General features: G+C 49.1%; 1 protein-coding gene and 1 long non-coding RNA gene across 8 annotated transcripts in view; one reads left to right on the plus strand and one right to left on the minus strand.

Annotated features, from left to right (window-relative positions):
* Positions 1-508: 508 nt before the first annotated feature.
* Positions 509-27,533, minus strand: part of CCBE1 (collagen and calcium binding EGF domains 1) — a 250,128-nt gene continuing 223,103 nt past the window's right edge. For 3 of the 7 annotated variants that reach the window (XM_045042432.1, XM_045042431.1, XM_023242052.2), the window contains 4 exons: positions 22,503-22,642; positions 22,366-22,401; positions 21,341-21,376; positions 15,577-19,473 (listed from right to left, as the gene is read on the minus strand). In XM_045042432.1, coding sequence (XP_044898367.1) covers positions 19,240-19,473; positions 21,341-21,376; positions 22,366-22,401; positions 22,503-22,642 — 446 coding nt within the window. In that variant the 3' untranslated portion in view covers positions 15,577-19,239. Of the gene's footprint in view, positions 1,350-2,477; positions 2,516-3,360; positions 3,522-4,132; positions 4,338-5,998; positions 6,077-15,576; positions 19,474-21,340; positions 21,377-22,365; positions 22,402-22,502; positions 22,643-24,448; positions 27,481-27,533 lie in introns of those variants that run through there. The other 4 variants (XR_002737365.2, XR_002737366.2, XM_045042434.1 and 1 more) reach the window with 4 other exon arrangements.
* Positions 1,345-2,206, plus strand: LOC109493485. Its single transcript, XR_002147753.3, has 2 exons — positions 1,345-1,776; positions 1,855-2,206. It is a non-coding gene; the product is annotated as an uncharacterized LOC109493485 (long non-coding RNA).

The following is a 27,533-nucleotide window of genomic DNA, read 5'->3' on the forward strand; positions in this document are numbered from 1 at the left end:
GCTCCGTGGCCTGGCAAGGCGGGTCGGGTGGAGGCTGGCACAGGAGAACGGGCCAGGGGCCAGGGGTCCCTTTTTGCCTGCCTCTCCCAGGCTGACTGTGGTGGGCTGCACGATTGTTTGATCTGAGGTCAGAGCTAATAGGCACGTTGTCACGCAGGAATCCAGGGCAGAGCCACCTGCCACGGGCCTCTACCTTATTGCCATCCAATCTGGCTACCAGGTATGCAGGTCTTGGATTTTGCGGTTGGGGAGGCGTTAGGTAATTACCTGGAGAAGCTGATGCTTTCTAGAAGTACTAGAAGGCAGCGAGAGGCACTCCCCATGTTTTGGGGGGCACTTCCCTGATCACCAAGCCAGTGGTTCTCAACAGTGGCAATACTGCCTCCTAGGGGTTGTTTAGGAAATGATGTGTGTGTGTGTGTGTGTGTGTGTGTGTGTGTGTGTGTGTTCGCGCAGGAATTTATCAGCGGGGTTGCTGTCACAACGAATGAAGAGTCAAGAGCCTCACTCTGTTCTACATATAAACACAATTTATCTTTTACAACTTGATACTTCTATGTAAATGAAGGGAAGATTACACTTACGCTTGGTTGGAATCTTACAGAGAATTATTCACCAGTACAATGCCGCTCGGGGATCTGAGTCACCAACACTCAATTCCGCTTGGCGGTTGTCCTATTTGGGTGAATGCGTGACCAGGCACAAGCATCAGACTACTCCCTTGGGTCTTCTAGCTGCTGAAATACGTATGAATTTATTATAACCACTTCTCTTTTATTTATCCTTTATCTATTGTGAGGACATTAGAGTGGGCCAGATCAACTCTGGGCTGGGCAGACACTTGTGCATGTCCTTTTAGGAGGCTGTAGGGGAGAATTGCACAATATTTGTCATCAAAGGGGAGGGCATTGGGTCTGATAGGGTCGGATAGTGCTGTTCAAACTGAACCTGTGACCCTCAGCAATTCTATTACGCCGCCACGCTCTGGAGATCAATCGTGCTCTGGAATATTACTGCTCTGGGCTCTGCCCCCGACACCCCAGCAGTGACTGTTCCCGTGGCTGCTGTGACACAGACGCCCTGACTCAGTCCTCCACACATCGTGTTTGGTCCCGCGCTAACCTGGCTTCTTGGAGCAGAGCAGACCAGGCGATAGGTGTCGAATCCTAGAAAGTTAGGGGCTGGGCAGGAACTTCTGAGGACAGATGTAGGGAAGGCGGCCGGATAGAAGGGGCTGCCTTTCTTTAGCTTGTTTCAGTCTCTTGTCCAAACTGGAACATCCGCTTCCCTTCACCCAAGCAGATGAAACAGCGGAGAGCCAACGCGTTCGTTCTCCTTGACGCCAAACACTTAAAAAAAACCAAAAACCGAGCACTTCATTAAAGCCAGGCAACTAACAAAGCCTTCCTTACAGACAAGAGTATGAATCTGATGAGGAGTTGGACCCTGAAGAAGGTTCTCCGTAGCACGCCTTCAGGAAACAACAGACACCCGGCTTAGCTGCGTGCGGTTAGCCTGAAAAACCAGTTTGCAACGCCTGGGGCCTCCCGGCAGCTCAGCTGGGTGTTTAAGGTGGAACCTCAGACCTTGTAGCGACACTGCTGTTGCCGCCTCCGGCCAGGACCGCTGCCCTCCTCTGAGGAGCAGTCAAGAAGGAATATAGGTTTGTCCCCAATGGAAGCAGCTCAGGACAGCTGCTTTGAGGACGAGTCTCAGGCGAGGCTCACCGGGCGACTCAACTACCCCATCTGCCGACTCAGCCAGGAAATGCAGAAGGTTGTGAGTTTGGGGCGGTGGGAGGTGGGGGGCGGGGGGAGGAAAGGAGGCTGATCTGACAGCTAGTACCGTCCACAGACCGAGCCGGTCGGCAGTGACATTTATGATCCAGAGAAACCCGCACGAGGACGACGCTATTAGCCTCATTTCACAGATGAGGAAACCCCACCGCCCAGCCTCTACCAGGCCTTCCTTGTCCGATTGGACCAGGCCTCTGCAGAGCCCCCTCCAAAGGGCCCTCTGCCTCCTGCACTTCCGGCTTCCAGAGAGATCATTCTGAAGGACTCTTCCTTTTCACTCACCACCCTCTTCTCCAGTTCTGCTTTTGGGCCCAGTACCTTGGCCTCGGTTAGTTATTTTTGTCTGGTTACACTTCCCCTGGTCAAAGAGGAGACCGAGACGGAAAGGATATTATATTTGTTTCTATATATAATCTGATCTGAAAGTGCGGTTCATTCATGGAACTCGTCGCAAATGCAAATGTTCCGCCTCACCCCAGACCTGCTGAATCATAAGCTGTGGGCTTCTGGTACCAAGAGCCGCTTTAACAAGCCCTCCAGGGGACTCTGATGCACACTCAGGCTTGAGAACCACGGGGTGAATGTCGCTCTCTGGTGCTCCTGGAGGTGCTGACAAGCACCGGGGTCTTGCCGGGGCTGGGAAAGCAAATTTCCAAAAAGCGAGCATGCAAACACACTGACCTGGTAGCTTTCAACCACCTCCCTTCCAAGGTTAGGGCCTGCGTGGGAAGGAAAGCAAGTCTGAGAGCGAGCAGCCTCTTCAAGTTACCCAGGGCCACAGCCAGAGAAACGAGGACAGTCCCCATCATTTCGGAGTTAACGTCACCAACCCTGGGGGGAGGGGCTGAACGCCTCTCTCATCGGCTCTGAAACACATCATATCACGCTGTCCGTTCCAGACCTGCGGCAGAGTTTTGGAGGGTCTCCTACTTGGGTTTGTGGATTTGCTAATTTTCACTTGCAGAGAATTTGTCTCTCGGGGGTTTTATCGGATCAGATTCGGCTTGACCGCCCATCACAGAAAACTAAAAAATATCCCTAATTCCAGGAGTTTAAAGAGACGGAAACCCATGTTTCTCTCACAGGCAAGGCCAGATGCAGGCGGCCAAGGTTTATGATGTCTCCACGATTATCAGGGACCCTGGCTCCATTTTCTTCCCACTTTCCCATCCTTAACGGTTTAATTCATGGTATGACACGGCTACTCATGATCTCAACCTCACATCTAAATTCCAGCCAGAGGGAGGAAAAGAGCAAGTCCCCTTTCTCTGAGGGCACATGCTGGAAGTTAAACACGACATCCATTGCCTGGTCCCTAGTCACATGGGGTCTCTAGTTGTAAGGGGGGAGGGGGGCTGGGAAATGTACCCTTTATTTTGGACGGTCACAAGCCCAGTGAAAAATCAGGAGTTTTATTACTAAGTGGGAGGGTTGAGGATTAGTAGTCTGTCTCAGAGGTCCAATTTTAAGGACTGTGCGTCAACCTACATCACTTCTGGCTTCCCAGGTCCACCCCAGAGTCTCTTGCCTGAGTTTCTGGGGCCGGTTCTGCCGGAAGACTAACCTCTCTGTTTTTCTCAGTCCTGATGAACTTCACCAACAGCAAGAAATTGTGTAGGTCTTTTGGGAAGCGAGGGAGTTCCAAACTGCTCATTTATTCTCTACATTATTTCACGCAACTTGCTTGGGAGACTCCCGAGGCCGCGAGGGTCCTTCTGTGATTCTCTGGAAAACAGCACAGTGTTGTGGGGTTTTTTTTGTTTTTTGTTTTCTGTCAGAACATAAGGCAAAGCGGCCTTTGCTGGGTCATAAGTCATGAATTTGGCACGGATTCCAGCCACCGTCAAGCGTGTTCTAGGGAACTGAGGTGGTCCTGCCCAGAAGCTTCCATTTGTGTGCCTTAAGCACCAAACAACTCTTAATGTTGAGGCCTTGGGAGCCTTCATGTACGTAGTTTAGCGTCATCACTGCCCCTGAGCCTATCTATTCTTGAAATGCCTCTGGGGTATATTCTAGAATACTCTAGAATATTCTAGAATATCTTAATATTCTGGGGTATACTCTAATATAAAGGCTATATTGTAGCCTTTTTTTCTGGACCGTTATGTCTCACAAATACCGTATCTCACATTTCTGAAATTTCTGATGGCGGTTAGCTCCTATGGGAGGTTCTAGAAACTGCTTCACTGTGTGCTCCACGGCCATATGGACCCATCGTTACTGAGCACCCAGGCCTGTGAGAAAGAGCACGGTGAGGGATCACCCTCTCCAGCCTAAGCAGGGCTGCCGCAAGCGACGACGCTAACAGAAATCCAACCTACCCGGGGCTCACGCACCTGAAAAATGCCGGGGTAGGTCTCACTTTGCACATGCTCCAAGTGGTCAGATCGTGGCGTGTGGGTTCTTTATTCTCGGCCCCTTGGCTGTGCTTTCTTGGTCGGGCTTCATCCTCAGGCAGCCTTTCTCCAGGCGGCAGAAAAGATGACTTAATCCCTGAGGGTAACTCCCTGGGGTCCTCCGCGGTATGGACAGCACAAAGAGCTGCCGGGATAAAAACACTTGAGAACTGCTGGGCTGCACACGGTGTTCTAGGCTTTGCTTGGCGGCCGGGCTACCATGCAGACGGGCCCGCATTATGCATGTGCCCCACCCGTGCGGTACAAGCGGGGTCAGCCGCGCCCCAGACTTACCAGAGTGTTCCCCGAAGGAAAGCAGATTTTGTGGCCAGGGGAGGAAGACTCACGGCTTAACCAACAGCAGAGATACCCCTTGACCGCCCCAGATGCCGTGTTTGTTTACAGGAAACCAAAGTTTCACATGCATTTGCCCAATGGCACAGAGAGAGAGAAAAAAAAAAAGGAAATCCCTGGAATCTTTTCCCACGAGACCCAGATTTCCACTCTCCCCACGTCCCTTTGGTCCGGGGCCAAGGGAAGTGGAGACAAGCTGGTGTAAATGCGTGGGGGCTGGTCCTGTGGAAGGAGGCCCGCAGAAAATGCCACGTAAAGATTTTTCGTTGCTTGGGGTTTGGAGAACTCTTTTCACTAGGGACCAAAATCTCATTCTAGTGCTTTTTGCCTGTGGCCATGGGGATGGTCAGGAAATGACTGTGACAGGTCCCCAAACGGGCTAGCCCACTAGACAATTTACGAGGAAAAACCTTGTTCAGAAAGGGCAGTGAAGGGCGCATGACTCAGCTTTTTCCATAGACACTGCCCATTCTGTCGGGAAGGAAAACAAAGAGGGAAAAACAGAGAGATGGGATGTTACGTCATCCAAAAGGTATGGCTACGATTTCTCCAGGACAGAGCCGATTCTGTAATATGGGGACTGTTGCAGAAAGGGAGGCTCAAAGCTTCCCCCCCCCGCCGGGGACAGGCTCCCGTGGCCCAGGTGGACACCAGACTGTGATCTCTACCTTAGGACGGGAATGCTTCCACTTGATAACCAGCCAATGAGCTTTTTAAGCCTCTAAATCTTCACGCATTTTTTGAAGGGCCTTTTATTAAAGACGTTTTCATGGGAACATTATAATGAACATCCACCACTCAGCTTTCAGTTATCAACCCACCCATCTTGTTTTATCTATATATTCCCACCCACTCCCTCCGCCCCCATGGGATTATTTTGCGGCTGTCGCTTAACACATCACAATATTTTAAGTAACTATTTTTTTAAAAGATTAAAAAAAAATCACAGAATTATAAAACGTTTTAATGGTGTCGCGGACTGACTTCTACAAACTCAGCAATCAGAATTAGATACACAAGCCCCTCCCAATTCTGTTTTTCTGCCCCCCCCCCATCTGCCTTCCTCCCGGGTGAATCACTGCAATCGAGAATAATTACGGAGATATTTGGACATCCCCTGTGCCAACAGCATCATCTCAATTATGCGCCCCAGGTCCAAGAACTGTGAATCTTTGTAGGCAAATCTGCACATGCTTGCATTTTTCCCTCCCATTTTGAGACCAAATAGCCTCAACATTTGGTTTGCCATGCGCGTCCTTCATCCCAGGCCCCCCTCTTCCCCCCAGCATTTCAAGGAAATCTCTGCCTATGTCTGGATTTCCTCACATGCGTTCCCCGAGGCAGCGTGAGTTGCGAAATACCAGAATGGTTATAGCAGAGATGTCTGTTCTGAAAACCAGAGGGCAGAGTCTGACCGACGGTGCCAATGGCAGGATGCCGTATCCCAACCAGGATGCAGGGACGCGTCTAAATATGCGGGTCCACAGCTTCTCGGGCACTTGCAGTGGATTGTGATTGGACCCCTGCAGCCTTGAAAAGATTTAGAAAAGACGATCTTTGTGTATAAATAAAAATAAACGACGTGGAACTCCGGAGTAAGTTAACTATAAAGTGGATTCCGAAGTGCTAATAAAAAAAAAAAATGCAACTCATCTTGCTTATTGAGTCTAAATTTGAACTCCCCCACTCCTCTTTTTTGGGGGGGGGGTTGTGATTCCTCTCATGAAATTTTGGCCAAATTCTAGTCACCTTTGGAATTTAAGACCAAGTCCCTGTTCATTTAAAACGCTTTAACCTTGAACTTGATTTAAATCTTGGCTCTTCCGTGCTCCCCAACTCCAGTGGAGGCCGGGGCTGTGGGCCTGGCTACTTGGAAGGGAGCCGGGGTCTGGGGCTGACAGTCCTCTACCCCCTGCCTCTACGGATTCAAGCTTCTGGAGGGTTGGAGAGAGGCCGGGGGTGTGCCGACTGGCTTCGGTGACCACGTGTCAGAGTGGGGAGGGACTCCCAGCACCCCAGCTCTTACCTCCGGGCTCCTTCACATGCGGGCAGGCCCCTTGCAAATAACTCCAGGGTCTGTCCCCATTGTCCCCATCTTCTTCCCAGGGAAGAGGCACCAGAGTCTCTCAGGCTCCGCGGGAGAGGCTATTCCCACCGGGCCTCTGACTTCAGCACAGATGTTAGACTTTCGGTAGGAGTATGTCCCCCTCTCTGGGGGGCACACGTGCTAAGGACCCCTCTCTCCTTCCCCATGGCGGTGGGGGGTGGGGGTGGAAAAGGAAAGCAAGTTACACTCCTAGACTCTCAGAGCATCCTTCCAAGAATGCTTGTTCCTGGGCCTTGCTTGCGAGGCAGGAAGCACGCACACCCGTGAGTCCTGCAGCTCAGACCCACCTGGCCGGAGAACGGTTGCCCTTTTTCATTCCTACGAGCCCCCCCACATTGGCATGGGGGCTCCTTGCCGGGCTCCCTCTCGCTGGCTTTAGGGATGGGGAGCTCTTCTCCTCATCCCCGTACGCAGGGCATCCCCGGCCATCCAGAACAGTCTCCTCCAACGGCTGTCTACACCTCCTTCTCCCACAGCCTGGGGTTGGGTGGGGAGGCAGCGGGGGGGACACCCAGTTCTGAGCAGGAGCTGCTCACTCGGCCCTGTGGGGAGGTGGCTGCTCCCTAGATACTTGGAGGTACTCACTCTAGAATGTGGGGGTTCCGGATGCATTTTGTCTTCAGCCTTGGGCCAAAACACAATCTTGGCCCAATGGGAAAATCTCATTTCCTGGGCAGGACCGGCAGCGTGCCAAAGCCACCTGTAAATGCACGCTTAGTGCACAAGAGGCGGCAGAGAGTTTGTGAGAGGGCTTGCTTTGTCGGCTAGTCTGTAGGTGGTTGCTCTCCCTTAAGAGGGGCGTGAGAGTCAGCATAGGTGGTGTTACCTAGTATGAATCCAGTTTTGGCTTGGAGAACAAAGACCCTCGGGACAATTCGGTACAGAAAGACATTTAAAAAAGGCGATGGGGCTTCAGCGTGTGTCCACACAGGCCTGAGATTTCATTCACTAGACTATCAGCCCAGACCCCAGGGACCAGGAGCGGTCTTGAGACCTAATGGATTTGCAGCGCTCGCCACAGTGTATGTCACATAGGGGGCAGCCAATGCATATTTTCTGAATGACTGGAGGAAGAGAAGTAATTGGGGGCCACCAGTGGCTGTATCCTTAGCAACTGATTGTTTCCTGCGAACGTTTTCTGAACTCTAACCGCCCCAAGCACTCTTCTAGGTTCTCCGGGACCTATGAAGATAGTTAAACTCCTGTCCTTGAGAAGCTTACGACTAAGAGTGGGAGACAGATGGACGCGCCTACCTGCCCAATAAAGTCTCCAGATTCTATTCGGGAGAATGCAAGGACCCCGTCTTTGAAGGCAACAAGGGGTAGGGGGTGAAGCCCCTGGTGTGGCTCCTACCAGGACACAGCCCTGATCCGAATTGTTCCAAGTGAAGCCAGATCCCTTCCTTCATGTTTCCCTAGGATGACATGGGGGTCACCTAGCTGGTAATGGGAGTAGCTCAGGAACCCTCACAGTCACAATGATGGGGGAGACAACATTCACAGAACTGGAAGAGGTGATGCATTTGAGATCACAAAGTTCATGGGTTGTCTTGACTTCTCCCCTTCTCCTTCCCTGGGGACTAACTATGCCCACATTTAGCTTTCAGGTTAGATTTTTTTTTTTCCTCCTCGTTCTATCTCACCAAGTCTCTCAAACTTGCTCTCTGTTGAGTCTTAGCATGGAATCAGGTGACTAATGTCTCCACGTACCTGCTGGTTGATGAATAAATCAGCTCTCATCACCGGAAACTATAGCCTAAGTGCATGGTACTTAGGAAGGGAAGTCACTGGGGAGAATTTCAGGCTTGACACAGACTCATGACGGTGGGGCGCTTGGTATTTCAGGTTGTCAGTTGCATATTCCCCGTTCCCTCAGAGGGTGGCCCTTCGCTCCTCTGACGTCCCTTCCATGCACCTGGATCTCGTTAGCCTTGAGTGACCCCGGGGCAACTTAGAACAGAATCAGACTCCTTGGTCTCACGAGGGGACTTTGGGAATCAAGTAAAAGGCACAAAAGAGCCGGAATTGGGGCGCCTGGGTGGCGCAGTCGGTTAAGCGTCCGACTTCAGCCAGGTCAGGATCTCGCGGTCCGGGAGTTCGAGCCCTGCATCAGGCTCTGGGCTGATGGCTCAGAGCCTGGAGCCTGTTTCCGATTCTGTGTCTCCCTCTCTCTCTGCCCCTCCCCCGTTCATGCTCTGTCTCTCTCTGTCCCAAAATAAATAAACGTTGAAAAAAAAATTAAAAAAAAAAAAAAAGCTGGAACGCTCGAGAAAGGGATGTTTGGGAGATGACTACGCACCTCTCTGCAAAACAGGCGCGGCCTTCCAGTGCATCTGACCATGAGGAGGCCACCGAATGGAACGTCAAGTCCAGTGGTCAGGGAACAGAGCAGAGAAAGACCCACGTGCCACCAAGTGGGTGTTGATTCTCCAAGAAAGACTCACTAAGAGAAAATGCTCCCCTATACCAAGCACGGATTTTATCTTCCGTAGAAGGATGCCCACGTAGCTACGAAAGCCAGTTCCCTGGGGCTACCTTTGTTTGTTTGGAACAACCAAATCACATCGTATCAACCCAATGGCTTTCATCCCACGTCGCGTGAATATTCATAGATAAAGTGTATACCAATCGGGCGAGCGGTATTGGACCTCAGCGGCCAACAGCGCCATAGACTAAGCCCTGGAAGAAAAATGTACTTGGCTCCCGTCCTAGGAAGGCTGTTTCGAAGGGACCTCTTTTTGAAATGTTTTCCAGCTGTTATTTCCTTTCTGAATAATCCGAGCCTAATTCAATTTGTGGCACCTTTCTCTTTTCCAGATTTTTTTTTTTTTCAGAAGGCAAATTATCCACATCTGGCTCTCTATAATCATATATATGTTCTGCTGGTTTTGGCTGAGACTTTTACTGAATTGTAGATAAATGACCCCGCTGGAACACTGGAGAAGTATTCCACATTCCACAGCACGATGGCTGCCTAACTGCTGTGCGTTATCTCCGGAATGCTGGGGGTAAAAAGGTCGCAACCTTCCCTGAGCGCTGACTCAGGGCATATCCAGCACGTCGTCATGTTACTGTGGGGGGAGAAGGCAGGGCAGAGAGAGCCAAGAATGCCCACGGATTACAGTTAAAAACAAAAACAAGGGGCACCTGGGTGGCGCAGTCGGTTAAGCGTCCGACTTCAGCCAGGTCACGATCTCGCGGTCCGTGAGTTCGAGCCCCGCGTCGGGCTCTGGGCTGATGGCTCAGAGCCTGGAGCCTGTTTCCGATTCTGTGTCTCTCTCTCTCTCTGCCCCTCCCCCGTTCATGCTCTGTCTCTCTCTGTCCCAAAAATAAATAAACATTGAAAAAAAATTAAAAAAAACCCAAAATATTAGCAACCTGTGCCAGGGCCCACGAAGGGAGGGAGGCAACAGAGTGGGCAAAGCTTGTGTCTGCCGCCCTTCCTCACACCCTTCCAGGGGCATCCCCGTCCCCCTCCAGATATTTCCTTTCCCCTTCAGCTGGCCATCGACTGGATTCCTGATGAAATGTGAACGGAGAGAGAAGTTTTCCTGGACGCTATCTCAGGATGTGCCAGCTTCCAGGGAAACCACATTATGCATCAGGCACAAAGGATTGAATAATTGAATATACTGAATATAAAGGATTGACTATAGTGTCTGCATTCCCAACTCTTGGTGGAGTCCTAAATCGATCTGCTTCTCTGCTGCTCCCATCAAAGTCCGGAGCAGAGTCCACTCGTCCTGTATGACAAATGAGTCTTTGCTAGTCACGGTGCGATTCACGGAGCCGTAGCAGTGACATCAGTGCGTCCGAACGCGAATTCAGACCCCACATGGCCCACGTGCGCTGAAGCGGAGGCCTCACTTTCAAAAGCCCTCAGATGATCCATCCGCACGATGAGGTCTGAGAATCACCGGTTAAGCAGGTGGCTTTCAAACTATGGGCTGCCACCTAGTAGGAAGTCATGAAATCAACTTCGTGGTTGGGACCGTGATGAAAAGAAAAGAAAAGAAAAGAAAAGAAAAGAAAAGAAAAGAAAAGAAAAGAAAAGAAAAGAAAAGAAAAGAAAAGAAAAGAAAAGAAAAGAAAAGAAAAGAAAAGAAAAGAAAAGAAAAGAAAAAAGAAAAGAAAAGAAATCCTCTAGGGAACGTGTAAGAGCACATCCTGCGGAGGAAGGGTAAATATGGCGGAACTTCTGTTTCCATCGCTGTGAATATTGGGTCAGTGTGTAAAATGGCCCAATGGTGGCTTCTCCCCTCCCTCACTCCCATGGGTCATTGTCAAAAGTGTGTGGAAAGCACCGATCTTGAGGTCTGGTTGGTTACGTAGGCAGTGTAAGCTTTCCCCTCCCATCAAGGTCGCACACCAGATGGATGCCTGCGGCTCACGAATTTACCCTCTCTGCAGATACACCTGAATGAAAACCATGAAGAAATAAGGTCATATGTGTTGATCAGTGACTATTTAATAAGGACTCATTGGACATGCTCCTTCTAGAAAAAAAAAAAAAAAAAAACTCCTGAACGACAGCGTGTTTCCTTCGATTGTGTTATTTAACCTATTATATATATAGTATCTTTTATTGAGAGCGACAGCACGTGCAAGCACGTGCCCGTGAGCAGGGGAGAGGGGCAGAGGGAGAGAGACTCTTAAGCAGGCTCCACACTCAGCTGTGGAGCCTGATTGGGGCGCGATCCCACAACCCTGGGATTATGACCTGAGCCAAAAGTCAAGAGTCAGACGCTCAACCAACTGGGCCACCCAGGCACCCCATGTTATATATTTTTTTGAGTCTTGGCTTCCACTTTTCCTTAGGCCATAGCTAGCACTAAACAACTATAATATTTTGCTATTCTTTCATCATTTCCTTGAGAATAGATCATATATATTCTGTGAAGTCACACATGATTCCAACATGGCAGGAGAGTGTGAGGCTGGGGGGCTGAGCTGTGTGTATCCTACAGGATTAATCTGACAGTGAATTGATGTTTGCTTTGAAATATGCCTGTGTTTGTTACGAATGTTCTAGCTTTGTGACCTTGGGCAAGCTGTTTTACCTCACAGTATATGTATACAATAGGGATAATAAAAGTACCCGCCCTGGGGGGGGGGTTGTGAAGACAAAATGGGTGAATTCTATCAAATTCATTATGAAAAATATTGACTGGACTCCCACTGTATACTGGGCATGGTGGGAGATGCTGGGAATACAATAGAGACAGACAGAGAGATCCTGCCCCTGTGGGGTTTCCAGTCTCTCAAGGAAGCAAACAGGCAAGCAGCAAACTCTCACAGAGGCAGGCAGGCAGTCAAGAAACAAGGCACTCACTTCTACAGTCTCCCTCGGGGTTGCCCTTCTGTCCTCCCCCCTTCAAGAACCTTCCATGGTCCAGAAGGAGATACAGGGTCCTGACAGACGGCCTTAAGGCTTTTTCTGGGCTGTGGCTGCTTCTCTAAGACATTTCCTACCACCCCCTGCTTGTGTATTTCGTTCCAGCCACAATGACCTCATTGCTACTTTCTGAGCATAACCAGGCAGGTCTGCCTCGGCGTCTTGCTCAAATCTCTATGTGGATCATTTCTCCCCCAGATCTCCTTATGGCTCACCTCTCCCTTCGTTCAGGTCTCTGCTCACAACCCCTCTGTTGGGGAGGTCCTTCCAGAAGATCACACCTAAAGTAGGCCCTCCTACTCTCACTCTCCCTCTATTCCTCTGCTCTATTTTCCCCCATAGCTCTTTTTATGTATTTTTTACTTATTTTTGTAAAAGTTTTTTTTTTATTATTATTTGAGAGAGAGAGAGAGAGAGAGCGTGCATGTGAATAGGGGAGGGGTTGAGAGAGAGGGAGAGAGAGAATCCCAAGCAGGGATTTGATGACGGGGGCTCGAACTCACAAACCGCGAGATCATGACCTGAGCTGAAATCAAGACTCAGTTGCTTAACCGACTGAGCCACCCAGGCGCCCCCATAGCTCTTTTTAACGTGGACATATACCATAATGGTAAATTTTATGTGTAAACTTGGCTACGCCCCAGTACCTAGATATTTGGTCAAAAGTTATCCTAGATGATCCCATGAAGTTTTTTTTTTTAATATGAGATTACGTGTAAATTGGTAGACTTTGCATAAAGCAGACTGTCTTCCATAACGTGGGTGGGCCTCACCCCATCAGTTGAAGACCTTAACAGAAAACCACTGACTTACCCCAAAGAAGGAATTCAGCTAGCAGGTTGCCTTTGGGTTCTAACTACAATATCAACCGTCAACTTTTCTTGAGGTCTCCAGCCTGCCAGCCTATCCTTCTGATTTTGGACTTGCGAGCCTTTACAATCACATAAGCCAATTCTTTTTTTTTTTTTAATGTTTATTTATTTTTGAGAGACAGAGCGTGAGTGGGGGAGGGGCAGAGAGAGGGAGACACAGAATCCGAAGCAGGATCCAGGCTCTGAGCCGTCAGCACAGAGCCCGACGCAGGGTTCAAACTCACAAATGCGAGATCATGACCTGAGCCGAAGTTGGACGCTTAACCAACTGAGCCACCCAGGTGCCTGTCACATAAGCCAATTCTTAAAGTAACTCTCTCTGTATAAATATATATATATATATTACACACACACACACACACACACACACACACATCAATATATCTACCTATCTGTACACACACATGCATCCTGTTGGTTCTGTTTCTCTGGCGAACCCTAACACATACATTTGTTTCTTGCCTGCACCAAAAGGCATACTCCAGGAGAGAAGGGCTGTGTCTTACCACTATTCTGTCCTTGGTCCTCAATGAATTTTTACTGAAGGGGGCAAGAATTTCAGATTCGAAAAGATGGATAAGCAGGGTGATGAATGCCAAAGGGTAGGTTGGAAATTTCCTTCTTGTACTAGGTGGAGTGGTATTCCTTCCCACTTCCCCAAAATTCACGTGTACCTTAGACCTGAGAACGAGACCTTCTTTGGAAGCAGGGTCTTCCCACATCATTACACTGAGGTGAGGTCACACTGGATTAGGGTGAGCCCTCGTCCAATAAGCAGCGTCTTTGTGAGAAGAGAAAATAGCGACGTAGAACGCACAGAAAGATCACGTGAAGGCAGGACAGCAGGTGACGTCCGAGGCAGTAACACCAAGGACCGCCGGCAACCTCCAGCAATGGGAGAGATGCGTGGATGGCTTCTCTCGCAGAGCCTCCAGAAGGTACGACACCTCTCAGATGCCCAGCCACCACAACTGTTACGAAATGCTGTTGTTCAAGCCCCCGGTTGTGGTGCTCTGCTTTGGAGGCCCGAGGAAGTGAAGACACCCCAGTCTCACGTCTCTGTTTCCCAGAACCTTGCAATTCAACTGCAGCTGCCCCCATAGACCCCCTGAGTTGCCTTCCCCCCCCCCCCCCCCCAATGCTGAGTGCAGGCTCCCACCTGGCCACTCTGGAACCTTGTATCTGCAAGTGAACAGGTGATTAAAATCTGCACAGAGAGCTGAGGGTGCTTCAAAAGGACAGCAAGCCTCTTCAAAGCTTGAGGGTCCGGGCTGGGAGGAAATCAGCTTCCGGTTCTGCCGAATCAAGACCTGAGCCCATGGGGTGACAGCCAACCCCACAGATGGGACGTCTGGAGGCGACGAGAAGGAGCGTTCACCCAGCTCTTGGTTCACAAGCTTTTAATTTTTTTGATGTTTATTTTTGAGAGAGACAGAGTGCGAGCAGGGGAGGGGCAGAGAGGGAGACACAGAATCCGAAGCAGGCTCCGGGCTCTGAGCTGTCAGCACAGAGCCCGACGCAGGGCTCGAACTCACGGATCGTGAGATCGTGGCCCGAGCCGAAGTTGGACGCTTAACCGATTGAGCCACCCAGGCGCCCCTACAAGCTGCTTCTTGAATTAAGAAGGCTGGAGGAATTATACGTGGAGTAGTCTCCCAGATTTCCAGGGACAGTGATTTCACCCAGAGGATTCTGTGCCGGAGGCCTTGCGTGGCCGTCGTGTGGGTGCTGCTGGGTGCGGGGTGCTGGGTGGGGGAGGAGGGGCGGGGGATCGCTCCTGCTGGTGCGAGCTGGGACTGGCTCTCAAAGCACTTTTCCTTCCCAGCACTTATCGGTTTGTAATTGCAGATTTTTGTACTCGATTGATTTTGCCTGGGAGGATCCTTGTCTGTTTTGCCGGAGTCCCAGGAGGAAGGGGATTAGGACTTTGTTGCTCCCTGTTGTGTCTGCTGTGCATAGCAGTGTGCAGCTTACAACAAGCATTTGATAAATATTTGAAGGAAAGTGAGATGTATAGATATAGGCCCACTATCAGGGTGTTAAAGGCCCCCTGCGGAAGTGTGCTTAAAATCTTGGAGGTATCCTCCCTTTATGAAACTCCCCCATCTTCCCCATGGCCTAACTGGTAACAATTCCCCTGTTCTTGTCTTCACATAGGGGACTTCAGCTACCAATTCATGAGGCTTCCTGCCCATCCTGACTTTTTTTTTTTTTTTTTAGGTAGTCAACCTTTTCCTTCCTCCAAAGGCAGCCTTGTTTGGAATTCTAATCCAGAATCAATTGAAAATGGAGTTGATCGCAGTGGAATGGGAGTATGGGGTGAAACTCTCACAGGCCTCCCCGCTTTGTGAGCCCCTAAGGCCTCTCCAATGGTCCCCAGAGATTTCTGGTTTGACAAGCCCACGCTGGGGGTCCTAGAGGGTCCTCCCCAGCTGGAGACATGGGCCTTTGAGACTCAGATTCAATGGAACCCGGGCCTTTAGACCTTGACTCAGACTCAAACGTTGGGTCCACACTCAGACCCCAACAGGCGGCCTGCCCAGCATGCAGGGTCCAGCTCTTGGGAGAAATGTCTCGATCTCCTTGTATTCACCTTGTAAAAAGACAGCTCAGTTCCACGAGACGGGGAGTCAGTACAAAACACAGCACAACCACGTAAGAAAAATAACTTTGTTATTAAGCATATATAATCTTATCAAAAGTACTTCATAGTATCACATCCATAACTGTTCCAATACGAGCTCAGCTGTTATATAGACCTGTTATAAATAATGAACATGGCTACTGAAGTACAGGAGTAATCACTAGGAAATAAAGAACCATCGTGACACATTAAATCCCCAGGGCACAGGCTTCAGGATCTAATAATGTTCAAGTCTCAGGCGGATGCGTGAAAGGGTCTTTCCTTCTTCTCTGATTTCCCTAAAGCAGTAATATTTTTTGAAGGAGGAGATGAAGTCCAAGATTTTATGCTTTAGCAATCAGTCATGGTTTTTTTTTTTTTTTCCAAATGGAAATTGTTTTTTGATTTGTTGTGAAATACACATGCTGACCATGCCAGGAAAAATTTCATCTATTTCCCTGAATTCATTATTAATAACTTGAGACGGCTCTATTCTATTAGTTGTTTGGCCTGGATTCCCATATATAAATTTCCTTTTCAGGAAGGTTATCGGAAAGATGTCAAGGTTGCACAATGAGGCGGCTGTGTCTCTGACAGGCTGGAGTTGGGGAGAGGAGGAGGGGCAGTGACCCCCAAAGTATGGTGAGGGATTTGCTCTCAGCCCAAGGAGATGCCTGGTGCTTAGTTACGGAGAATATCTCCTTCCCCTGCCTGCCTGGAAAAGCAAACAGTTGTGAACCCTGGAAAGGGAGCATGACCAGTGTCCCCTTCACCCGATATTTGGTGGGGTAATACTCCTCCCTCCACGCCAAGGTGTATTTATTATTTACCTGTATGAACCCACCTGAGTTCATAGAGTAGAAATGACTTCAGTTGGTCAGTTCACTCTGCAGCAGGTGTTGGACTTAACACAGGACAGAGAAGGCAGCATTGCCCGTGTGCCCCCATACTCTTTGGCCTGGGAAAGCATGTAATTTCTCCTTCTGGAATTGAGGAAGGGAGGAGGATTTTCCTAAACTAAAATGGTGCCTTCTGTGCACTATTTTCAACGGCATTATTTTTATTCCCACTGCTTTCCAAAAAGAAAAGCAATTCTTAGGTCCTATTCTAAGTTCTAGTCATCAGGGTGCAAAAAATGAAAGTCAGTATTTCTGCTAAGGGGTTGAGGAGGAGCAGTCCATGGTTTTGAAAACCTGAGGATGAACAATTATTTTATAAACTGATCTAGCAGACTGAGATCATACGACACAGGTTATTGTGTGTTGGGCTAGAGAATATTATCTAGTCTCATGAATCCCAACGATTACGTCCTTCAGTTCATTTTTTAAATGAATCATCCTAGCCTCCCGTCAAACATGCTCTTCGGTTGTATATTACGAACATTTGACGATAAAAGAGACATATTTCCAAACACAAATCCTCATTTAAAAAAAAAAAAAATCAAAGATGGCCCTAATCATTTCTCATGGAGCCTGTGCAGAATTTTCTTTAGCACTCATCCATCCACACCCTTTAAATATTGTGTTCCACGAGCCGGCAACGTTAAATGCTTTCCAGATGGGAATCCATGGCCGCTCAGTCCAGCTCTTAGTGAACCCGAGGTTGGCGAGGCCTTCCGCGGTGAAGATGGGACTCCGGAGAGACTGGGGAGCGACGGAAAATGCTAGAGAAGGCGCACTGAGAACGTGTTTGCTTGTCGCTGTAACTTTCTGATGGACTGTCACTGGGGATTTTGCAGGAGAAAGGAATAGTGGTGTTGAGGGTCCGTGGAAACTCCAGCCACCAGCTGACCGAACTGGAATCCCAGGGTTTTAACTTGATGGCAACAGGGGGAGGGAGGCTCTTGTCACTTGCGATTCGCACCCAGAAGCCCTGCCTATCGTTCTGGAGGAAGGAGACGGAAAGATGGGACGACAAACACCAACGGTGGCTTTTAAAGAAGCTTTCTCAGGAAGATAGTTATGTGATGGGTGAAAAGGCGATGGAAGAAGTAAGCACACCCTTCCCAGAAATACAGGGACAAACTGCAGGGTGGGGAACAGGAACCCCAACATGAGCAGGCGTGCGTGTGACAGCGAGCATCTGTGCGGGTCCACGCCGGGGCGAAGGGCCCCGAGCAGGTGGCCGCCTTTCCACGTGGTAGATGTGAACATGGACTCGAGGAGCCCCGCGTGCTCCCCATCAAAACCAAGACGTTCCCCAATGATGTTCCCAAGCAGAAAATGCTCCTGGTCTCTTCAGCACCGCTCTCGCTCCTGTCTCTATGGAACCAGAGGAGGCCTTTTTCTGGAAAGGCTCGCGGCTGTGCGAGCAAACACAGACTCAATGGCGGGTTTGAGAATACGCCACTTTCCCAACTGCTTCCCGCATTTGCTGAGGAAGGGGAATCAAGAAGGCCTGTGAGAACTGGAACCTGGACTAAGTTATGGAAAATTAAGGAAAAATGGGAAGAGCGGGAAGCAAATTTCTGCCAAACAAGAAAAACCGTTATTTCCCTCTGCATCCAAGAGAACTCCTAACAGCGTATCTGCGTTGGCAAGCTTCACCCGCCCCAGACAAGGACTTCCAGTTCCCAACGATGGCAAATTTACTTGCCTTTGCAGATTCAGTGGGGTCCCTGCCTGAGGCTATCCTTCTCCTTCCCCCACAACCCCAGTGAGCGACCTCCTTGCAGCCTCCAGCCCCAGTGCACACCGATCCAACAAGGATCAGGGCGTAATGGCACCTTCTGGGCACCCAGTCTGAGCCTGGCCGTTCAGTGCGTCTCCCTAAGGGTCAGCCACCCTCGTTTAATACCTGTGATTTACTGAGCAAGCTCACTCATTTGATCAAGCAGCTTTAAAATGTCCTGGCAAAGCCCATTGTTCTAATGGGAATAAGGGTTCTTCATTTGTTTACTTGGTTTTGAGAAGAGTTTTTACTCCTATTGCTACAGGCAACTTGCAGACATGCAGGGCATGAACCCTTAATGGTCATATTTGAACTTAGAATGTGGCAACTTATAGGACAGTAAACACAGTGCTAATTTTTCTCCATTTTCCCTAATATCCGTTCCTACTCCATTCCCTCCTTTCTTTAATCAAAATTGGGAAACGAGGCTGGATAAGAGAGGAGAACATTTAAAATATATTAGACTGTTAGATTGACAAGGACAAAGAATTATCTGCCAAGGTAAATATACATTATTGCCTTCCCGTTTTAATTGAAGAAGCCTAATTTTGATACCGAGTGGTTACCGATTTTGGACACATATCCATCTATATAGTTTTAATAAGTAACCTCACATTTTCTCAGAACTGACCTTGCCACTTTTTCCGTTTGGATATTCTGCCAAACTTTAAGATACCATGAGAGTACTTAACTCAGAAATCCAGAAATTCCTCAGTATGAAGGAGGGAAAGTTCCAATGTACAACAGCCAACCCCCAGCACCCCCCCCCCCCCCCCCCCCACTGGCTCTTGGAAGGAAACATGTAATTAGCGACTTACTCCCTCATGTCTCCCAGCAGGGGGACTGTGAGAACAGTATTTGGAAGGAGAGGAGGAAGGAGGAGGCAGGAAAAGAGCTCAAGAAATTAAGAATGTATCTTTTCTAGGTCTCCAGTGTTTTTTTTTTGTTTTTTTTTTTCTGTATATGACTTAACTGCAGGTGAAAACACTCTTTGCTCCTCCTTTGGCATGAAGATGTTAGGATGTGCTAAGGATAAAAGTCTCTGGTGGGTCCCAAGTCTCTTGTCTCAGTTGTTTTTGGGTACTCGTCTCCAGAGCTGAAGTCCATGGCTTCCGGAGAGCTGGAAAATTCCTGAGGTAAAGGGAACTCCTCCGTTGGAGAGTGCGTCCGGTGCCCAAACACCTTCTCCTGCAGCTCAGCGATGTCGTTGCGAATGTCGGCCAGCAGCAGCAGCAGGAAGTCAAAAGAACCAGGGGGTCCCTGTGCACGGGGGAGGAATCAGAGCCAGAAAACCACACACTCGATCCTGTGCCAAGCCATGGCTTCCGTGGGCTCCGTGACTCGCCACTCCCCCTGCTCGGTGGCAGCTATGTGGCACATGACTCTGTGTCCCAAATGGAGCAGACGTAACAGCTCCCACAGTAGCCGGGTAGGGGGCAGGGGGAGTTCTTAAGATGGTCTTCTAATCCCTTCATCTCCCCGATGAGCCGTGGCGACACGCTCACCTCTCCTCTCAACTCTCGGCTACCTCAAATCAAGGAACAGAAGAACTCTCCTATGTTGCTTTCCAAAGAAAACTGGGAGATGCTTATGGAAGGGTAGAGCAGCGGTTAAGGGGCTGGGGTTCCGTTGGGTCTGAATCTCGGCTCTGCGGCCCGCTAGCTGGTCTCGGGCAAGTCACCCCATTTCTTCGGGTTTTCGCCTCCCTATCTGTAACATGGGGATGATAACTGTCCCAGTGTCACGGGGCTTCGTAGGGTTCGTGAGGATTCACAGGAGTCAATACACGTAAAGGGCTTAGAGCATCACAAATGCTCAAAATGTTATTTTTTAATTTTTTTTTCAACGTTTATTTATTTTTTTGGGACAGAGAGAGACAGAGCATGAACGGGGGAGGGGCAGAGAGAGAGGGAGACACAGAATCGGAAACAGGCTCCAGGCTCTGAGCCATCAGCCCAGAGCCCGACGCGGGGCTTGAACTCCCGGACCGCGAGATCGTGACCTGGCTGAAGTCGGACGCTTAACCGACTGCGCCACCCAGGCGCCCCTCAAAATGTTATCTTTTAAGTAAATGAAACCATTAGAACGTCTCTAAGGATCGTTGACTATAATGCCACCGGACTGAAGGTGAAAGTATGTTTGTAAAGGCACCCCTTCCCCATTGACCAGGAAAGGTCCAAGGACTTCCTAATCTTTCTATCGGTTGGACTTTTATCGTTATGTATAGCGTTTGTTAAGACTCAATTTCTACATAGCGCTGTGTGGGGCACAGCAAGATAACGTGTGGACAAGCAAGGTCTGGGCTTGTTAGCGGCTTGCAGTACAATCTTTATTACCCCGCAACGTCTGCTGCCGGAGCTCCCAGAGAGAGCAATTTCATCTGCAGAGCACTTGGTGGAGGAGAGTATTTTGCCATTAACCGATGCTCGCTCGAAGGGTCACAGCTCAGACACCGCTTGGCAGTGCACAGGGGAGGGGAGGGACATCCGGGGGTGCTAAGGATGGCCAGGATTGGACAGTTAAGAGGTGGAGGGGTTGGCATGGGAAGCCAGACCTCCCGCATCCAAGCCAAAGTCTGTGACACTGATCTTTCCACTAGCACTGGAGTTGCCTGAATTTTCTGTCCTTTGGATACTGACTTTCATTTCTCATTTCCCGGACACCACGTGTATATCCCAGCTCATTTACTCTCAAGAGATCCCCAGCAGCCCTGCGTATCTCTGTACTTTTCTGGGAAGGGATGGTCCTCCGATCTGCTCGAGTTGCAGCGGTGGCTAAACTCTTACGTGTTCAGGGTTATGACGGCACCATCAGATGTTTTAGGACATACTGGGAAACAGGCTCGTGGCATGCTGGTTTTTGTTTGTAACCTTAAAAGAACACCTTCCGGATAAAGATTAGCCACGATAAAAGAAAACTAAAACAGAAGACCGGTTTCAAAAATAAAGGCCAACCAGCTGTTAAAGTCCTCCGTGATCGCCCTCCTAACCACCGAGTTCTGTTTAGGTAGGCTCAGTAAAGGCTGGAAGGGGCTGGCTTCGGCTGGTAAGACCAACCTGTAGTCCCCCCTGAGCTACGTCCCTGAGGACATTCCCCCTGGGGGAGCGGGACAGGTAGGGCTACTTACTGGCGACCCTCTGGGTCCGGGTGCTCCTCTCTCTCCCTGCAAGCAAGAAGGTCAGATTAGCTTTGTGGACAGAGACCACGTGGATGCCACCAGCACCGGTCTTCTACTTAGACCCTCAGCGTAACCATTGCCCTGCACAAATGACAAGTGTCCCCTATCAGAAACGAATGGGAGCTTGAAGCTCGGCTCCCGGGACCGCTCATTGGAACAGATCTGCTTGGGGCAAGTGTCTCTCATCCCCATGTCCCCCCCGGGGCTGTGTATTTCCAGACCAGATCTGACACGAGGAATGCCTGTGTTCCAGGCAGTGTGTGTGTGTGACAACTTAGAAACTTTCTAAAGTAACACACCCTGCCTTATTTGCGAGGCAGGCGGCTCTTGAAGTGAAACCCCCACTTGCACAAAATGCGGCTTTTCCTGTTCTTGACTGTGTCAAAGAATGGGGACACACCGCAGAGCCCCATGAAAGAACACTGGCTAAAGAGTAAGACATGTGCTACTATGGCAACCCAGCAGCTTGTTTAAAATTTATAGGGGTGATCTTCCTTTTTTTTATTAAAAATTTATAGGGGTGATCTTCCTTTTTTTTTATTAAAAAATTTTTTTTAACTTTTTTTTTTGAGACAGAGACCGAGCGTGAGTGGGGGAGGGGCAGAGAGAGAGGGGGACACAGAATCCGAAGCAGGCTCCAGGCTCCGAGCTGTCAGCACAGAGCCCGACGCGGGGCTCGAACTCACGAACTGTGATATCACGACCCGAAGCCGGACGCTTAACCCACTGAGCCACCCAGGTGCCCCGGGGTAATCTTTCGCAGGGATGGTTTTGGTGGTTGTTTTTGTTATCACAGGTGTTTGCTTTTTAGATGTCCTTTCCAGCTTTGGGGGGGGGGGGCGGGGAGAGATGTGTCTCGATTTTGCTACATGCACAATGGGGACGATAAATAGTGCTTGAGCTTTACTTGGTGCCTGCCCAATAGGTTGAAAATGGGAAATCTTAAGCTTGTAAGGACCACTCATCAGACTTACCTTAGAGCCGTCTCTTCCTGGTGCACCTGGCGGACCCTACAAGACACGGGGATCTAGTTGAAGGGGAGGAAAAAAAGCACGGGACAAGAACACGCTTTCCCCAACAGCAGCAAATGGATGTCTGATAAAGTACTGACCACAGGGCCCCTCCGGCCTTGCTTAATGTGGGACAGATCAGGAGATGGTCCCATGGGTCCCATGGAGCCCCGTGGGCCGGGCTGCCCGGGAGGGCCTGGCATACCGGGGAAGCCTGGGCTCCCCTTAGGTCCTGGTGAGCCTGTAATCAGAGAACATCTCATTAGCTCCATATCCCACGAAAAGGACAAGGGCTCTGGCCGACAGGAGGGTCTGGGAGCCCTTTACAGCCATTTCTCTTTGCAGTCTGCCCTGCGCCTTCTGACATCTCCACTAAGGTGCCCTATCGGCATTTTAAACTTGACGTGATCAGAATTCTCCACCCCTTATGTAATCGTTGTAGACCTCATTTCTCCGGGGGCATCTCAACGCCTCTTCTCTGCAAGAGAATTGACAGGTTACATCGTTGTGTACCATCACAGTATAAACATAAGGTGTATGTATATATCATAGATATATACATTGGCTATATATCAGATATAGACGTACATGACTGTATCCATATATGCAAATGCACAACACGTATACTCCATACGGGTGTGTGTAGTTGTTTACGGATACCATTATCCTCTGAATGTCCTAAGGTTTAAAAACTGGGAGATTTCCGGGATCTGTCTGAAAACAGGGAGAAGTAAAGCCTGGACGGCGATTCTCCCACCGGCACACCTGACCAGGGGCTGCCCCTTCAAAGTGGGGCTCTGCCCTCTCTGGTTTAGTTTCCTCCCCACCGCTCACACCCTGGCCCTGCATTCACCTGTGCCTACCTGCCTCGTCCCTGTAGACACTGAGGGTTTTGCTTTGTTTTCTAATTCTTTTCTGAGGCCTAAATCGACAGAGCGCTGGGAGTATATGGAGTTGAAGAGCAAGCTACAGGACTGCTTTTGTGTCTGCTTGATAGTAATTGTATGAGGACCAGAATGTGGCCTTACTTATCATGGAAGCTGACGGGGACGTGACCTATAGGCCTCATCTGTCTGTAACTGCAGACACAGAGTTGTAAACAGCCACTCCGGCTTGGGCGGGGCTTGTGGGGGGGTGGGGGTGGCCAGTGTCTGTGACACAGTGAGGGAGAGCCTCACTGGCTCCTGGGGAGCGTGGTTGCTAAGTTGTAGGGCAGCGCTTGGTGCAGACTTCACCTCTGCCCCGGATGTCAGCTGGGGTGGAGGGAGGGGGAGAAAGGGTGTAAGCTCTAGGAGAACCTTTTTTTTTTTTTTTAAATTGCAGTAAATGCCACAAGGTATGACAGTTACCATTTTAACTACTTTAAGATGTACACTTTAGTAATGTTAAGTACATTCGCATTGTCTTGCAACAGATCGGCAGAACTTTGCATCTTGCAAAGCTAAAACTCTGTGCCTATTGCCAGCCCCTGGAAACCACTATTCTTTTTTTTTTTCTTTTACATTTATTTACGAGAGACAGAGTGAGACAGAGCGTGAGTGGGGGAGGGGCAGAGAGAGGAGACAGAGTCTGAAGCAGGCTCCAGGCTCTGAGCAAGCGTTCGGCACAGAGCCCGACGCAGGGCTCGAACCCACTAACCGTGAGATCACGATCTGAGCCGAGGTCAAAGTCGGATGCTCCACCAACTGAGCCACCCAGGCGCCCTGGCAACCACTATTCTGTTTTTGTTTTTGTTTTTTTTTAAATTTTTTTTTCAACGTTTATTTATTTTTGGGACAGAGAGAGACAGAGCATGAACGGGGGAGGGGCAGAGAGAGAGGGAGACACAGAATCGGAAACAGGCTCCAGGCTCTGAGCCATCAGCCCAGAGCCCGACGCGGGGCTCGAACTCATGGACCACGAGATCGTGACCTGGCTGAAGTCGGACGCTTAACCGACTGCGCCACCCAGGCGCCCCTGTTTTTGTTTTTTAAGTTTATTTATTTTGAGAGAAAGAGATGGAAACAGAGCGAGAGAGCAGCAGAGCTCAATGTGGGGATCGAACCCACAAACGGTGAGATCATAACTTGAGCTGAAAGCCAAGAGTCGGATGCTCAACCGACTGAGCCACCCACGCGCCCCCACCATTTTACTGTCTGTCTCTCTGAACATGACCACTTTGGATACCTCGTATTAGTAGAATCATACGGCATTTGTCTTTTTGTGACTGGTTTATTTCCCTTAGCCTAATGTCCTCAAAGTTTATCTATGTCATAGCATGCAGCGGGATTTCATTCTTTTTAAGGCTGAATAATACTCCCTTCCTGTGTATACCACATGTTTGTTTCCACACTCATCCACTGATGGACGCTTGGGTAGCCTGGTTATTGTGAATAGTGTTGTCCTGTATTCAGGCAAGCAAACATCTCTTTGGGATCTTGCTTTTGATTCTTTTGGATGTTATACCCAGATGTGGGATTGCTGGGTCATATTAGTTTTTTAATTTTGGGGGGAACCCTGTGTTCCGCAGAGGCTGCATCATTTTACGGTTTCCACCAACAGTGCACAAGACTCCCCTCTTCACAGCCTCACCTACGCCTGTTCTCTTCTCTTCTTGATAGTGGCTACCCTAAGGGAGATCCTAATGGATGTGAAGCGATACCCTGCAGTTTGGTTTGCATTTCTCTACGATTAGGGATGTTGAGCATCTTTTCATATGCCTGTTGGTCGTCTGTACATCAAATGTCTATTCAAGTCCTTTGTCCATTTTTATATCGAGTTCTTTGATTTTTTTGTTGTTGAGTTGCAGGTTTTTTTCTCTTCTGGATATTAACCCCTTATCAGGTGAATGATTTGCAAACATCTTCTCCCATTCTGTCGACTGCCTTTCACTCTGCTGGTTGTACCCTGTGACGCACAGCTTTTAAGTATGATGTAGACCCCTGTGTCTATTATCCCTTTTGTCGTCTGTGTCACACCCAAGAAAGCTGTGCCAAATCCATCATCATGAGGCGTTTCTCCTATAATGCCTTCTAGGAATTTTATAATTTCAGATCTCACATCGGGATCTAGGATCCATTTTGAGTTAATTTCTGTATATGGCGCGAGATAAGGGTCAAACTCCATTCTTTTGCATACGGAACAACAGGAGTTTTAACCTGTTTTCAGCTGTAGACTTTGTGAGGCCATGGGCCATGTCCGAATCGCCAGCACACTCGCAGAGTCCTGGGTACACACAGGCTGCTTAGTAAATGTTTCACATCAAGTGAGCACACTGAAGAGGGTGGGCTGATTGCTGTGCGATAATTATTCACCGGCGATGTCTATCTCAAATGCATACAGTAATACTTTTGGAAGATACCTAGCTAGCTCCTACTATTGACAGACCACAGGGACAGGATGGAATAATTTTCATGCACCGGAAAACAGAGCAAGTCAAATGTTAGAGAAACGAAGACCAGGCTTTTCATATTTGGGGAAGTCTTTTCTAGCTCATAGGCTAAGCCAAAGTTAAAGACAGTTAATGTTCTATCCAAACACGTTTCACCCCCTTACTCTCAACGCTGGTTCTAAGCACATCCTGAAAGAGTTTATCTGAGAAATGGACCAGATTCCTCCTGTAACTAAATTCTTCAACTCCAGTAGCACAAGGAAAGGCCAGAGATAACGTTTTGCCTTCATTTTCCCAATCAATGAACTTCAGAGATCACTGTATGTCAAGGGTCCTTAGGATGTGGGGCTTTGATGTGCAAATGGAAGCACCTTATGCATAACTGTGGGGGCCACAGAGCAGCAGCCATCAAAGTCAAAGGTTTCCAATCCACCGTAGTTTCCAATGTTGGCGGCCCAGACTGCGATTTATCGTTAGCCTCGGGACTGGACTTCTAGTTATGGGTAGGAGAAACCTTATAATCTCTCTGGCTGCCCTGATACATTTCAACGAAGGGCATCACAAACTGATGCTGGAATTAAGGGGTGAGCAAGAACTGGAGGCACACAGCAAGGGCATAGTCCATTGCTAAAGTCACTCCTCGGTTTACTCACTGCTCCATCAAGGACCCTGGACAGCTCAAACTGTGTTAGAAATCAGATGGCAGAACTGGAAAGGAGGGCTAGTAAGTCATTCATGGAGAAGAAAGCCAGCCAACGGTTCTCTTGTTTCTACTTCATTTGTCCTTGTTGGACTGATACATTGACTGGTCTGGAGATGAACTTCCTCCAGGGAAGCAGAGCAAGAGCACTGTCTTAGAGAAGGGTGGAGAGCTCTGTGCTAGGAATCAGTTCGTAAGGAGACCCACATCTACTTAGACTCAGCAAGAGGCTGCCTGTGGGAGGCCTCTGGAGAAAACTCCACCATGGCCCAGAGTACCTCAGGCCAATGGGATGAACAAGAGGGTAAACCACAGTCCTGAACCAGTTCTTACTCCTTGTACAGACTGAGGCCCAGGGTACGTCTGTTTGGTAGAAACCAGGCGATTAAGATATAAGTGGAAAGGAAAACACGTAAACGGTTTGGAAGGAATTTTGAGCCTTTGTTCTTGCTGAGATTCCAACCTATAATCTGCCCACGTCCTTCCGGATTGAACAAACCTTACGAGGCCTTTCATGTCCAGGTCAAACCCAAGTCCTGGAGTCACGGGAGGCCACAGTGGTCTCCTCCCTTCCATAAGCTCCCACGGTGGGAAGCCCCTGTTCACTTACTCAGGGGCATGCGGATACTGTTTTGTTCTATTGGCTTTTGCTCTTTGTGTCTCGTCTTTCTCATTAGAATGCCAGGTCGCTCCTAACATCTAGCACACTACTAAGTGAGGATAATCAGGGATAAGACCCTCCATGGTTTAGAATCATCTGCTAACACTAATGTCATTTCCTTTATTGGTGCGGAAAAAATTCTGTTGATCTGTCTATGGAGGGACTCGCGATAAAATACAAAACGCGATGTAACTATTTTTTGAAAGTTCTCGTTGTGTATTTCCTGATGGAATGATAGGACGTTTAGGGTTTTCTTCAAGTATAAGGGTGAATCTCCAAAACAATACGCTGAATGCAAGAAGCCAGACAACAAGCACACCCGTGATGAGATTCCACTGCTCTGAAGTTCTAGAACAGACAAAACTAGTGATAAAAGCAGGTCAGTGGTTGCCTACAGTTGG

The sequence above is a fragment of the Felis catus genome, chromosome D3 (assembly GCF_018350175.1).
Source record: "Felis catus isolate Fca126 chromosome D3, F.catus_Fca126_mat1.0, whole genome shotgun sequence".
NCBI classification, from domain to species: domain Eukaryota; kingdom Metazoa; phylum Chordata; class Mammalia; order Carnivora; family Felidae; genus Felis; species Felis catus.